The 16,687-nt window shown below is 36.1% G+C and overlaps 1 protein-coding gene across 1 annotated transcript; it reads left to right on the forward strand.

Moving 5' to 3' along the window:
* The first annotated feature begins 3,398 nt into the window (after positions 1-3,398).
* On the forward strand, positions 3,399-16,221 carry LOC5576701. Its single transcript, XM_001662789.2, has 2 exons — positions 3,399-3,516; positions 14,710-16,221. Exon 2 carries the CDS (start codon positions 14,723-14,725, stop codon positions 16,064-16,066), a length of 1,344 nt encoding a protein of 447 aa, XP_001662839.1. The 5' UTR covers positions 3,399-3,516; positions 14,710-14,722; the 3' UTR covers positions 16,067-16,221.
* Positions 16,222-16,687: the final 466 nt, after the last annotated feature.

The raw sequence follows: 16,687 nt of genomic DNA on the forward strand, positions 1-16,687 counted from the left end.
TAGTAATTTGTCAAGAAAATCCTAGAAAAAAAAATCATCTAGAATCCAGGATTTCTTTCAGAGATCATCGTAGGAATTCATCAAGGCATACTTAGAACTTAAACAAGTTTCATCAGCAATTATTCTAGAATTGTCTTCAGCGATTCCTCGCGATTTTTTTTTCAATATTTTCTCCCAAAAAATCTGAAAAATTTCCTTGACATTTGGAAACATCCCTTAATGAATGATTGAAAAATTCTTTGAAGACTTCCTTAGAAAAATTAAAAAATGGAGGAATACCTGAAGTAATTTCGAGTTTTTGAAGATGTCTAAACGGGAATGTATAAAAAAACCCTAGGAAAATCAATGGATAAATTTTTTAAGAACTTTAAATTTTCTTAAAGAATGAAATGAACTTTGGAGGAATCCTAATTCCTAGAAAAATTCCAGATTGAATTCGTGAAGGTAGGGTGCAGAGCTACTTGGGCACTTCCATGATTCACTTCGGCATAGGGAGTTTTTCTTGGCCGAATTGTCGGAAATTTTGCGATAAGAAGCGCTTCAAAATGACGCATATTGTGGCAAAATATGAGCTCAGTAGATTTCAAAAAACCCCACTGCCGAAGTGAATCAAAAGTGCCAAGAATAGGATCCGGCTCTCTATCTAAAAAGAAAATCATGGACAAATTACTCAGAAAGCTTGGGAAATATCACCAATCATACTTCTGAAGAGATCTTTGGAGTAATATGTGAAAGAGCAGTTATACTTGTCGTAATGTCGAGGAATTTTAAGAAGAATATTGGAAATATTCCTAAAGAATTGCTTGTTGATATGAGGAATCAAACTCTCATGTCGAAGTTCCTATTAGGTTCTTTTTGTTAGTTATTTTTTCTGCTAAGAGGTTTTTAAAGATGTTTTTCCAAGACGGTCAAATATTATCTATGCAAAAATACAAAACGCCTTCCAGAGAAAATGTCTGGGTGCGATGCTGATATCCATAAATCTGAATCACATTTCAAGGGAAAGACTATTTCAAAGTTCAAATAGACTATTTTTACTTCATATCTGACTTTGATTATTGAAAGGCACTTTCAGATCATTTGAAAAGCATTCTTGGTTTTCGAGGAAATTTAAAGATAATCGTCATTTTTTTCTTAGGTTGTTTAGACATTTAGAACAGATAGGTTTTTTTATTGCAGTATTTCGAAGCCATAATCTTTGAAAATAAATTTTTAGTCATCTTAAATGAAAAATTCGTCAATAGTTGATGTATGTTGGAGAATTTCCTGAACCTGAAATTATTTGCTTAAAATCTGAAAAAAACCTGGAAATATCAGGGAATTTCATTTCTGAAAATGAATAGACACCCTGGTAAAAAAATGCTATTTTTTGGGACATACCAAGTTACTTTTGTTTATTTCCAATGACAATCATTTTAATTTGCATTAATCGTTAAGATCTGATATTCAACATTATAAATGAAGAGGTTTGCACCGTTTAACATATACCGGTTGTAGTCATTCGGACTCAATGACCGGAAGAATCGGCTATAGATTTGTTAGTAACTAAATCGTTTCAATTCTCGAAAAGTATAAATCAAACATAATTGTGTCATGTCTACCTATCTCAAGTGATATTTCTTATGACTCTGGTACCTTTTACTTGTTCGTACCTACGGGATTTCTGAGCTATAAATACTGGCTACCGTAGGCGCAGAAGGGAGACTTCTCGAACTGTGGACAGATTAACATATTATTTTATTCTTTATTTGCAGGATATAAAAAATTGTTCCCTAAAGCAGAGTTGCTCGCTGTCACTATCAATGCTTAAAATTTGCTGATTCCGACTAGCCGACTACGATACAACTCAGATCATTCTGTATATCATCAACATCATGCTGGTTACTCCATTCTCAGTGCACTGATGGTGATAGAATATGGATATTACTGAAAGGTTAAGTTGAGTCTTAAATTAAGCTAATAAAACGGCAACTTATGAGTACGATATTTTTGACAGTGCAGTGCATTGATGGCAACTATTTGTTGGTCACCTAGAGGGCGGTGTCGCTTCACTGCTGTTAGTTGTCAACTCAAAATGATATTGATAGCTCGAAAGTGATATTGATAGTTTTAGGCCATCAGCTGATATGACTCTCTGCTGATATTGCAACTCTGCCCTAAAGTGCGTTCCTATAAGCTTGGCACAGAATGGTCATTAGAGTGATGCAAATTTTGAAATTTTGGCTTCAAACGATTTTTATTATGGTAAATAGCATCCTCCCAAAGTTTGAAGTGATTCGGAAGAAATTTGACTGTGCACACGCCATTTGAAGTTTATATGGAGATTACTATGGAAAACGCCAACCTTTTGTGTAAAGCCTTCTTTCTCGTCGTGATGATTTTTTATGAAAAAGTGAACAAACTCTTTTCGTGCGAAATCCTTTTAGCTACAACTTTGCCGAAAACAACATTTCGATTGGACGTCAGGATAAATTGCTATTCATAATAATAAAGTGGGTTTGCATTTTGCATGCTTAACCAACTACTCGGTAGGCAACAGTGGTGCTCCTGGCGGGAAGAGTAGATCAAAGTAATCCAGGCTACTATGGTCTACAGAAAAAACGCAGTGTTGCTCTGAAAGTAATTTAATGATCATCTCAGCATGATTTAGACTTTTTTTTATCAATGATAATAAATTATCCTTACGTCCAATCAAAATGTGGTCTTCGACAAAGTTGTAGCTGGGAAGAATTCACTTGAGAAGAGTGTGTTCACTTTTCCATAAATTATTATTACGAGCAATTAGAAGACTGAATACAAAAGGTTTGTCTTTTTCATAGTAATTTCCATATAAACTTCAAATGGCGTGTGCACAATTAAATTTCCTCCAAATCACTTCAAATTTTGGGAGAATGATTTTTATCATAATTGAGATCGTTTAAGCATAGGGGAATAGAAATTTCAAAATTTGCATCAGTCTAATTATCACCAACTCCCCACCGTCCCCTAAGTCCCGATGCGATTTTATTAAACAGCTCTAAGAGACTAGTGAATATAATTGAACAGAAAGTAATTTGTAATAATCTGTAATGTTGCTCTTGAACACCCAAAAGTTCTCGACTGTGCCCCATTTAAAACGCATTTCACTCAAGTTAGGCTTTCATGTTGTATTACATGCCTGGTATTAACAATAATAGAATAGTTCAGGTTCTAACTTCACATGTGACGGCACGCGGTAATTACAGGTGCGGGTGGTATGTGACGTTTTGCTCCGTCCTATTCAAATTGTATCGAGCCCGAGTTAGAAGTAGCAAAAAAAGAGGAACAACTCTTTTGTGTTCTGGGAAATAACTCACCCATGCATTGGTTGCGGACGCTTTTCAGGTTTTCTAGCTTTTTTTTGCAGATTTTTCCACCGGTAGTTCTGATGTGGTGTGACGCGATGATCGACATACGGTGGCAAGAGTTTGGCGCAGCTTAGTTAGGTATTGCGTTCGGTTCGGGTTGGATGTTCTGCGGTTTTGCTGTGCAGTTTCGGTACGTTCTCTGGCATTTGGGGGGAAGTATTGTGCTAGTGAAAGTTTTGGGATTGCAGGTGGAATGAATGATGATACATTACATAAAGTGACTGAAAGAACATTGGGCGCCGGATTTGTGATGGTTTTTAGCAAAACTTACAAAAAATTAAAAAAAGGGTTAACAATCATAAATGCTAGTGATATTTAATGAAATGCTGAAAACTTGTTAAAACCAATGAGAAACTAATGACGAGGACTTCACAGCAAAAATAATTAATTGTAATATCACATAGATTTCGCTGCACATCTCTCTCATCGTGGATGTGGCTTAAAATTCATTAAATGCAATAGTTATAAACTAACTGAACACTAACGTTAACCGTGCACTATGATCCTGAGAGCAGATTTACGCGGAACGATGTCTTGAATGAATGAAACATTAGACGAAAAGTGTCTTTTACATAGTTGCTGATATTATTTAGACCTCTTGTTTAGTGTTATTCAGAATGGTTCACATTTTTAAAGAAATTAAATAGTCAATTTTCTTATTTGTAAGAACTATGGTATACAGTCAACTCCCTATAACTCGATACTGTACAGACCATCGAGTTACGGAGGTATCGAGCTATAGAGCACACTGATTGTGTACTGCGGTTCATCGAGGCAGCCATGAAAACCAACTTCTACTACCCAGGTAACCAAATGGCACTTTAATTCGTCCTGCGTGCTTATATAGGCTTACATACCCTATATAAGCCTTATAAGGTAAAAAAGGCGAATTTGCGTACTAATGGTACTTGGGTATGATTCTATAACTCGACATCGAGATACCGAATATTGAGTTGGAGAGAGCTGACTGAACATGCTTCAGTGAAGTTTTAGACCAGGCCTGCCCAACTTTTTCGTATCGCGGGTCAAATCTCAGAAACAAATATTGCTCTGCGGGTCATTGTTCTAGCTATTCCAATTTTTTGTAACATCTAATGAAATTCGGTTCAAAAAATGTTTTTCCCTCTTTAAGATGTCGATTTCACAATAATCCTATTCAGAATTCAGTCAGCAATCAACTTTATATGTGAAAATTATTTTGTGAGAGTACCAACTAACATTCTATGATAACCCTTCAACATGTTTCATCCAGAATTCTGTGAGGATTCTTACCCTAGATTTGGTTAGAAATATATCTAACTTTTGTGATAATTTTGGCCAGAATTAAGCAAAAATGCCTCTTAGTGTTGTGTAAAATAATTCAAGAATCTTGGAGAATCAAGCTTATGAATAATTAAGCTTGTGTTCGACTAAATTAGCTTTCAGCAACAAATTTTGTCCATTTATGGTTTTTTTTTTGGCTTGTCTAACAAATTATGAAGAATGAATGAAAGAGAAACAACTTAGTTTGCTGCCAGTTTGGTTGTTTTAACGGTTAAGCAATAAAAGGTCCCAAGAAATCAAATTGAAAACTCTTTTTGCTGTCAGTGAAAGCAAATTGAAAACATTTTCTGCTATCATTGAGAACTCACTGAGATATATGTATTTTCGATTGATATTAAAACGTGGCTGCTTTATTTTTATATTCTCATAGTATTGAAACATGCAGCACGAATAAATTTATAATTAAATAAAAAATATATAAACAAAAATTAAAAATGATACCAAAACGAAAACAAAATATGATATTGAATACTTTATTGATTAATTGATATCAAATTATGATATCAGCTTGATGCTGAAAACAACATATGTTTTCAACTTGCTTTCATTTTGATGTTGGACTTTGCTCGGTACGATAAAAGTTAGGGCATTCCGTCGAAAGATTTTTGGTTGAAAGTACATTTGGTCGAAGGAATTTATTTATTTTCTTCTGTTATATTGTCCTTCAGCTGCCGTTGGATAGAAAGACAGGCCGTTTTATTTCATAAGTAATTCAAAATAGTTTTTTTCAAGTTCACCGATGTTGATTGATTGATTGTTCTTCATTTATAACTGCTGATACTTACCCAACGATACTCGGCATGAGTGCTTGGACACTTTTCTGATTCTCAGATATTAAACTTTTAAAGAGTACGAACTTGGTTGAACATTTGAAATGTTGCGACCATAGACTTAGAACGGGCATAGTGCTATTTAGTCACCTCGAAATGTCTGCATAAAATTCACTTTAACACGTCGAATACAGTGGCCATTACATTTATGAAACGCTTCTGACGAAGGTGAAAAGAGTCAACTTAGGTGTCAAATTTTGAGTTGCTTCCATTTGAAATCAGCTTGTCGTAATTCATTCGACTCGCAGAATCAGCCTGAATGAGAAACATGATAGCAAAAAATGTAAAAAAAACACATTTAACGCAATCACTGTGCAATACCGACTAAATGTCATTTGACCAAACGTCATTCGACTAAATGTCATAAATTCCTCTGAAAATAATCGATTTATAACTTTTTTTCCTATGTTTACATAGGCTGGTCCATAGAAAACTTGTTGTCTGGTTTCAGCTTTTTCAAATCCAATATAAATAATAATAATAATTATTATTATCTTTATTAACGAGATTTGCAGCCCGAGGCTGGCTCATCTCAGTAATATAAATAATGTGGCAACATTATCAGAAACTTTAAAATTTTCTTAGAAAATACCTAATAGACAGGATCATAGAATATAGTTCTGCCCGTTTTTTTATCACCTACAACTATGTTTCGAATATATCCATGAATTCCATCAATTAATTGTCTGTAAATCTACAAGCGTATTTAGTTATTCTACATTATTCAACTTTTTAGAACATAATTTTAGGGGTCGTGCACAAATTACGTCACACTCCAAGGGGGGGGGGGTGGGGTCAAGCCAAGCGTGACAAGCCTTACAAAATTTTTGGAGGACTCATACAAAAAACGTGACAAAGGGGGGGGGGGAGGGGGTCAAAAAAGTTGAAATTTAGCGTGACATAATTTGTGTACCATCCCTTATGAGCTAGGGGAATTTACGTATTCTCGGCAGTCTAAGCCGATGCCGTACTTCTTTTGTGATATTCTCGGACATCAGCAGATAAATTCCGTGTTTGTCTGTTTACATTTATGCGTTGCTCAATCCTCTATCGATTCACACCGGCAGACTTGTCAAAATGCTTTTGGGAACGTTTTTACAACGCTGCGAACATCTTTTGTCAGTGTGACTATTGTCGGCAGCCTAATTCTGTTCGGCAACTTTCCCATAAGAACTGCTGGTGAATCACTTCGGCAGCTCCAAATCAGTCGCATTTTGAGGCGAGTTCATTTGAATTGATGACATATCTGGCGGTATTGTTTGTTCAGTCTCGGAAATCTCGTCAGTGGGAAGCGGACAGAACAAAGAATCATCTGAATGTTTTCATTGACGTGTTTTGATAGAATAATATTGTGAATTTGGCGTTTGAAATTTGATTGCCGATAATAGTCGAATGGTGCTGAAGTCGTAAGTCTCCCTACGTGAATATGAACCTTATTATCATATCTTAGGGGACCAGCAGGATGCATATGTAACGTTGAAAGCCTGTTCTCATCGGAGTTGTTAGATATTCTAACACAGTAGTTGACTTTTTAACTTTTTTTTTAAAAATTTGAACCTTCGAGGTACACTCCAACTTCTTTTTACGACCATTTTTTTACCGAAGGTTCTTTTTCCGACCACTTTTTTACGACCGAAATTCAGATTAACGACCGTTTTTATAAATGATCATTATCTTAAAAAGTATTAAAAATAGAGAATAATGATGTTTAGCAAAATTGTTCAGTAGTTCAAGGGCTAACATATGGTGGTCATTGAAATGTGGAGATCTGCCACTAGGTAGCGTTAGTGAGCATAGCGCCACCTGGTGGCAACATTTTGAATCTCATAGCTTTTATAATGATAGTCCTTGAGCTAATGAACAACTTTGCCGAAGACGCCATCATTCTAAATGGTTAGGATCCTGAGCTATCCGCAAAACAAAAGTTCTATGCTCACTAGCCTCCTGGTGGTAAAATTTCGAATCTCATAACTTTTATAATGATAACGCTTGAGCTACTGAACAACTTTGCCGAAGAGGCCATCTTTCTAAGTGGCCAGGATCCTAAGATATCCGCAAAACAAAAATTCTATGCTCACTAGCGCCGCCTGGTGGCAAAATCTCGAATTTCTAGGCTAGAATAATGATAGTCCTTGAGCTACTGAACAACTTTGCCGAAGACGCCATCATTCTAAATGGTCAGGATCCTGAGCTATCCGCAAAACAAAAGTTCTATGCTCACTAGCGCCGCCTGGTGGCAAAATTTTGAATCTCATAGCTTTTATAATGAAAGTCCTTGAGCTATTGAACAACTTTGCCGAAGAGGCCATCTTTCTAAGTGGTCAGGATCCTGAGATATCCGCAAAACAATAGTTGCATGCACACTTGTACTGCCTGGTGGCGCAATTTCACTTAACCCTCTAATACCCAACCCCGCCTTTAGACGGGGTACACTTTGGAATTTTGTATATTTTTTCGTAGCTCGGAAATCAAAATGTTTTTATTTTTGGCTTATACTTTGACTCATAACAGGCATATTAAAAAAGTTTTTTATGATTTTTGAAACTTTTTTGTATTTTTAGAAATTGTTTGAAAAATTGCATTCTTATATAACCTACAAATGCCTGGGATTCATTTAACGTGTAATATAAAAATTCGTACCTTTTATTCTATGATCAACCTATCACAAAAGAAGAGCCTGGTGGTATTAATATAATTTCAAACCTGTTTTTCCGTTAGTTACACGGAAAATAAAATACGCTCCGAAAAAAATTAAAAAAATTCTCGAAAACTTATTCATACAGACTCAAGTCAAAAAAGTATACAAACTTACTTTATCGATCCTACGTGTTAAGCAGCAGAATTCTACACGTACCGCTCTGTACCAACTCAACTTTTCACTTTTAAAACGTTTAATTTCCGGATTTACAAAACGACGAAAGTAAGATTTTCAACTTTCGCAACCTAACCACTACTTTCGCCGCCCCGCTGTATGGAGAGACAAAGTGACTTAACCACGAATCAAAATAAAACACTACTTGAGCCGATTTTACACTGGTAGAAAAACGTCGAAAGTAACTTGATGAAACGGCTTATCATTTTGTATAATTATTTTATTTTGGGAAATAATAGAAACTACGTAGTTTTTGAACGCGAGCTGATTGTATGCAAAATTTAAGTGGTGTACACTGTGAAAAAATGTTAAAAAGGTGATTCATTTTAAAACAGTTTTAAAATACAGGTTGTGATTCTTATGAATTAATTTTCTCAAAACCGTATGAAAGCTACTTACGTCGATTTGAAAAAGTAATCGAGAATTAATGTTTTTAAAAGTGCCGTAAAAATTTAATTTTTTAGTATTGCCAAAAATCAACCACTAGAAAAGGCTTCAAGAAAAAATGAAAACAGCTTGGGATGTTCAAAAATAAAAATTATAAAAATCAAAAACCAAAATTTAAAAATTTGCGAATAAAATTAAATAATTGCCCAAAACGTGTTTAGAACGATTTTAGATAACGAAAAATAATACTTAAATCGAAAATAAAAAATTGGGTATTAGAGGGTTAAGCAGTGTTGCCAGCTACGAAAAAAATTTTGAACCCTTCATGAAAAACTGGACTGCAGTTGAAGAGTATTGTTATGTTGCTAAGCATTATATTATTCTGTTCCGCTCAAGTTTGATGGTTTTGATCTTTACTTTATTCTTCTCAAACAGTGTTGCCAGCCACATGAACATTTGTGATTCGGCCGACAATATGGCACGCAACACTTTCTTCAACTTTGGTGAACATTCGTTGTCTTTATTTTTTTTTTGGTATTTGCATATCACACCCTCATAAAATTGGCTCTTTTGATAACAATCGAGCAGTCTTGCCATCTATTGCCAAAATATGAAAACTTGAACGGCCATTTTGGAAAGTTTTCAACCCATGCTTCAACTTTGCCGAATATCTCGAATCAGTATTTCCGCATCTAGACGTTGTATTTTTCAAAAACATAATTATAACCCTGATTTTTTTTACGACCGATTTTTTTACGACCTCCCGATAACGGTCGTAAAAAGAGGTTGGGGTGTACCCAATCGTTTGTTGTAATACTGCATTCATCCTTTGATCACTACGTGTACATCTGTAATGATGTTATTGATCGATTAATTTCAGTGCGGAACTAGTTTTTGTCTCAAGTAAAAAATACCGATATTTACTTAAAATTGGATTGCTGAACTTACTGCCGTTTTCGTAAATGTCATAGTACGTCTGGTTTTGAGATTCTGATTGTTAAAAAAGCATTATTTATTCATTTAAGTCAACTTGCATGCAATTTATCAGCTTGTAGCTATTCCTAATGAATACGAGAAAAAATACATTAAATCGGGAAATTTCAATCAAACTATGTCTCATACACATATTTTAAATTTTCCATACGAAAGTAGTAACGTGAGTGAGGGAGGAGGTCTGAAATTGGAAAATTTTGCGTTGCGTAATATTTGAATAATCACTTATCGATATCATCAATTAAGATAACGACAATGTGCTAAAAAATCGATAGAATTTTTTTCGCATTCGGATTGAACTCAAAATTTTTAAAAATCTCTAGCAGCAGTTGGTGCTCTGCGAGAGTTTTTAAAAATTTGTACCAAAATCTCAAAATATCTCAACTTTTTGCTTTAAAATACGGTTTAAATTATAATAAGCTGAGATTAAATTTTCATATAAGACCTCTGTTTTGTTCTCTAGACTTGTACTTCTGAAAATTTATATTTTTCATTCTCACTTTATGTTGTTTTCGGCGTTATGGCGGATGACAGAACACAATTTTTACGAATGTTTTACACACTGTGTCAAAATTTCGATCATTATTGAACTTTCATATACCTCGGATATTTTTAAGGAAACGTTCAACATTTGGGCTAAAGTTTTGTTATTGGATGATGATTTATATTATGTATAGGAAAATTTTCTCATACATTTTGTATGGGACAGTTTATGCTGCAAAAATGTTTTTTTTTTAAATTTAGTATGGAAAACAACTCTCAAAATTGACTTGAGATTATTTACCCCAAATTACCATTACAGAATATTTTGAAACTTTCTGGGTGTGAATGTTTTGTCGACGAAAAAATATATGAAGAACAAGGAACTTCGACAATAATCAAAATTTTGACACCGTGATACAGAATTAAGAATATTTCACGAATTTTATCAAATGTCTGAAGTGTTGAACTCGAGAACCGTGTGTGCTGAACTTGTGGCTAATCCATTCAAACACATTAATATAGGTTTAATAAAGAAATATCTCGTTAGAGAAACTCGCTTCATAATACTCCTCAACATCACCAGAGTTCGGTAGTTGCTCTAAGCAACGTGCTGTCTTTGCCTCTTTGTGAGAGAGCGAAAAATATACTAGGCAAAGTTGCAACGAAAAATGAGCGAGGAAGATGCGCTACAAAACAAGCGAAAAAAAATTTGCCTGTTGTGTTCGGACGGGTCAGTAGAGTTGTGAGTAAAACTAAAAACTTGATAGAAACCAATCGATCAATACTTGTTTTTAATTATGAATCGTGGTTTTACGGCTAACCAGCCGAGTGGTAGTTTAACAACTACCGAAAAGCTAAACATTACATATACTTTGCAATTGAATTAAATGGACAAATTGATGTGAAGTTTTGCGAAAAAGTTACACGTCTTCTCAGTGAGAATCGAACTCACGACTCCCTGATCTCTAGTTAGGGCGCGTTTCCCCTACGCCATGAGAGGACTCATGAACGCAGAAGTTAACCTGAATTCGATTTCAGCTCAATAATCACGTGGTCCTTTTTCGCGTCCTTTTTTGCGAGTTCGATTCTCACTGAGAAGACGTGTAACTTTTTGGCAAAACTTCACATCAATTTGTCCATTTAATCCAATTGCAAAGTATATGTAATGTTTAGCTTTTCGGTAGTTGTCAATCGATCAAGTTTTCAGCTTAAACGAATGTTTGGTTCTCTTGACTTGAGTTCTAGAAAATTTCAGGTTTGGCTTAGAATCATCTTCAGCTTAATGAATGATTGGCCAACATAAATCTTACTACGTGATTTTCGTATTATAGGGGCGATTTAAGCATGTAAAAAGTCCAGATTGCAAACTGAGTGATGTTGAATAACAGGTGCTACACGCAACAACTTTCAATACATTATAAATAATGCGCTCTCGAAAAGGGAGTCATGAGTTCGATTCTCACCGAGAAGACATGTAACTTTTTCGCAAATTTCACATCAATGTATATGTAATAGATAGTTTTACGATAGCTGTTCAAACTTCCACTCGGCTGATTATTTTATTTCACAAAGTGTTCCACGAGCCGAGAAGGCTGAAAACCCCTGCTCTAAGAGAACTTGATATAAGCTCATATAATATATAATGGATTTATATAATGGATTTCGAAGCACGATCAAAGCAAACGAAGAAAAACGTCGCATCTGTATCGGCCCATGATCGCAAATGTTTCGTAAGATTGATAAATAGCAACCTTAAAGGAGAGCCCCAAAGAAAGAGTGATGATAAAACCCATTTTCTCACTTATTTACTATTGGCTGTAGATGTTTTACAATACTGGATGATGAGTTTTATCATACACTATTATCCTCCCGATATATTCAGAGCTGTATCAGTAGACGATAAACGGACTCTCATGATGTGTTGCGGATCATGGATGTTACAGAGAGCGATTAATGAGAGATACACTCAATTTTCTCAGAAATTAACCCCTGAATAAGCTTGTTCAAATCCTGTTCTACGATATTTTCTTGAACATCGAATTGCTCTGGTTATCACTATTGAATTTTGTTGGATTGCGGATTCGTACTGTCTAGTCTAGTTGAACGCAGTGCCGGATTTGGGCTTCGGGGGGCCCGGGTCAGTTCTCATGAAGGGGGCTCCTTTATACAAAATTCAGCACGTTTTGGGATTCCACAAACTAACGCATTGTATTTGAGTTTTGAACGAGATGGTCGGTCCAAACATATGAGGGGCCCAAATTCAAAGTAGTGTGAGTGACATTTTCGTTTGTTTGCTATAAACATTGAAAAATTCGACTGTTTTTAAGCTTTCCAACAATGTTTTGATGTGATTTTTGCGTCCAAAGGGAAAAATATAATAATTTTTAGGAGATTGGCTTCTATATAATTTGTATGGAGTTAAAAATCTCTTTTTACCTTCAAAGTCGTTTTTCCAAAGCTCCTTTTGACTCCATTCAGATTTCTTGTAGGTCGAAAATTTATGCTTTTTCCCTACTAGCAAAAATAAAGTACACAAGGCCGATTGATCTGAAATTTGAACTGCTTGTTGGAAATACAGTAAACTTTCCCTAACTCTATATTGAAGGGACCATCGAGTTAGGGAGGTATCAAGTTACATAAGGCAGCGTCCATTTATTACGTAACGCTAAAATTGGAAATTTCCGACCCCCTCCCCCCCTCCGTAACGCTTTTTGTATGAAAAATTTCAAATTTTTGTATGAGCCGTAACACTTGAGCCTACTCCCCCCCTCCCCCTTTAGCGTTACGTAATTTGTGGATGCCGCCTAACACAAAACCAGTGCAACTGCGATCCATGGGACCATCGAATTAGCCATGAAAACCAACTTTTATTATGGTTCTCTAGCTCGATATCGAGATACGGAATATCGAGTAAGAGAGAGTTAACTGTAGCTTCAAATCAGATTTATAAATAAATCATCTAATTCTATGCAAATATGTCTAGGTACTTAAACTTCACCCATTTTGACAAAAATATCAAAATTTTGATACTTAGATATTTTGCAAACAGAAAACATGTCTTTTGCTAAATGTTCACATTTCAGAAATATTCAAATTTGCAAATGTTGTCATTTTTCTCAAAATAATATTTTTATTAGCTTCCAAACTCTTGAATATAATTTTATTAATTTTCTATAAATCAAATTTCAAGTTATTTTTGAGACGTAGTTCACGTTAGAAGCTTTTATACAGTTCCCTAAACTTGAACATTATTGTATGAAAATCGATCTTCATGTACTTTATTCTTGGCAGTACTGTATATTCTATTAATTATATTCAAATTTTTTTTTTCTAAGCTTTAACTGAATTCAAATAAAACTTCATAAACTACGGAATACAAAAAAATGTATTTAGAAATAAGAATTTCCCTTACGCTGCAAATTTCTGATAGAATTGCAAATATGTTAAAATTTTAAGGTTCTGATAGGAACCTGATAAACTCTTTGGAATGAGCAGTGCTTTGCAGGTTTAGCCGTATTTCTTCGGACCCTGCAAAAACTTTGAGCGAATTTTTAATTCCAAATTTTTTTTTAAACTTATTAGAGTAGAATTTAGAAGATTTTGGCCTAATATTCATATTTTTTGTAATACATCGAAGCATGATAATTGACCAAACCATACTGTGAGATTAGGCAAAGAAAAAAAAAAATACTCAAGTATTGGAAAGTTAACTTTACGTTAGAATTATATGTCCAAATGTCTAAAGAGAAAATATTGTAAGGTGTTTCAAAAAGTTTTTTGTTCTTAATTTTGATTCCTCGGGGGGCCCCCTTCATGGGGGGGCCCGGGGCATTTGCCCCCTTGGCACCCCCCCAAATCCGGGCCTTGTTGAACGTAGTTAGACATTTATAATTGAAGTTTAAATTTTCAATATTTAATGCGTTATCTAGAAAACGGCACGAACATGTATGCAGACATTAAACTTTCAGACGTTGAGTTATCTTTCCAATTTCCAGGAACCATGGAGTAATATGAGCATCGGATGATGAAAATGTAAAGCGTCGAATGACGTAAACCTCTAATAGACTAGACAAAACGATGCATAACAAAAGGTACCCCTTCTGGGATTGACCTTGACGCCAACACCCATGTCAGTGACGAAAACTCATCCAACCAATCCCCCGATTGAATAGCACAGGTGACAACGGCCCAATACAAATGGGAATGACCAGCGACATGTGTTGGATGCTTTGTTTCTCGTTTTCTATTAAGCACTTCCGGTTGGACAATAGTTACTGATTTCAATTTCAGCAGTAATAAAGAAGCATGATTGGATCTGGCAATCTAATCTGCGGTGCAGCTCTTTTATTCAAAATTTCCCAACTTTGTAAATGGGAAGCTGATTGATACAGTTTGATTAGATTTTTAATGCTTTCATCTCTGTTTCTTTTGCCAGATTTTGAACGGAAATGGCGCACCTGTGGAATGCGCGCGCGACCTCGTTGACGGTACTGCTGTTGACGGTGTGCGTGGTCAGTTCAATGCACATTCCAGAAGACATGGAGATTATGGAGGGGTACGACTTAGAATCGGCTGGGACCGAAATCAACCCAGAGGATGATTTCTACGAACGGCGAAGTTTACTGGAACCATTTTATTATCGAGCGATTCGTGACAAACGAGAAGTGCCTTACCGAGTTTTGGAGTCTCCTGGATTGAGAAGTCATTTCAGACCTCAGATGGAAGATCAAGAAGGTCAAAATAATCGAGATCGTCCGACGCACAAAAGACAACGGAGAAGTACTACGGATGAGAATGACGGTGTAACTGATGAATTGAAGCCAACGGAAGAACTTCCCACTCCAGAGCACCAACGAATGAACGAACGCACCATGGAAACTTGGGTGAAAACCCCGTACCAGGTGAAGAAACCGGTGAAAGAAGAAGAAATGGATTCCGAAGCGGAAGCTTCCATGATGAGCGAAGGAATCAAAGCGAGAGCTCCTCGGGTAAACTTCATCACACAGAAGAAGCTCAGTTCAGATCAATCGGAGGCTCGTGAAGACAAGGAAAAGATTGTTCCCGAATTGTATCGGAAACCACTGGCCCGACTATTCTACGAATACCCAGCTGCGCCAAGGGCTTACGATTCATACTCGTCCCACTCCCAGTCCCCTATGTATCCTAAGATCTACAACAAGTACGACGAATACCATCGGGATATGATGGATCGGATGCATCCACCGGCTCCCCACCGGTTCGACATGTACTACCAGCGACGGTATGACAACGACTACGATACCTACTTCCCAAGATACTCATTTCCCAGCTACTACTACTATCCGGACAAAAGGTTTGATGTTCCTTCATACTACCGGGATCGAAACTATCTTCTGACGAACGACGTCCTGGATGCTCCCGTCATTCCTCCCTACGTCCCAACGAGAAACCGTCGCATCATCTACTACGCAACACTTCCGGAAGTCGTCCGAACGCCTCCCACTGTAGATCTGCGCTATCGCAACTACAACAAGTACCCGAACCGTTACGATCCGTTCTACCCAACGAAGGCTCCCTACAAAGCGTCCACGGAACGGAATCCCAGCAGTGATCGCAAGGATGACAAATACGTCAGCTCTACGCCGATCAAGATCGTTCGGGACCTGGAAGCGCAACAGGAGACGTCCGGGACGAACAATTCGGCCGGACGGAGACAGTATTCGGTGAACATAGGAGGGTCCAGGAATAACAACTACCACCAGGATGGGGCACGACACGAGCAGGATCGGTCGTACTATGGAAGGCATCATTGATTGGATTGGTGCCGTGCGTGAATGTAGATTATTTGTCCGTAGTTTGTAGATTATAGATTTGTGTAGCTCGGAAGAGTAGAGTAGGAATAATGGTTTGTATAATGCTGATATTTTATAATAAAGATGATTTTCTATTCTACTATTAAGATAACGAAGATATGCGATGCAGTTGTAATTAAGGTTTGCAGAAGAAGATATTCGATATTCTTCTTAATCTTAAAAATTCAATAGTTTTTTTTTTACTCAGATTTCTCCAATATAATGATGAACATTCGTTGAGTCCATCCCAAACATAAGTCGGAAATACCTAGATAATGTTTCACATAATTTATTATTATCATTATGACGTGTAGAGAGTTTAAGTTGAATACTTTCATGAGTAGGTGATGTATCACATACACTAAAAACTAGTGTGGAAAATTTTCAATTGAATTTGTAACCGAGACATTCGCTTAGTTAAAATACAGTCGTCAATTGTTGATCAGGGTCATTTCTACCCAAATGTTGAACATGCTTTTTTCAGGAAGTATTCAAGATTTGTCCAGAAATTAGTTTGTTCAACAACTAGTGACTTCCCAAATAACATTTAGAGCAAATTTAAACATGCTCTAGGCCCTTTTA

Source organism: Aedes aegypti, chromosome 3 (assembly GCF_002204515.2).
Source record: "Aedes aegypti strain LVP_AGWG chromosome 3, AaegL5.0 Primary Assembly, whole genome shotgun sequence".
NCBI lineage: Eukaryota > Metazoa > Arthropoda > Insecta > Diptera > Culicidae > Aedes > Aedes aegypti.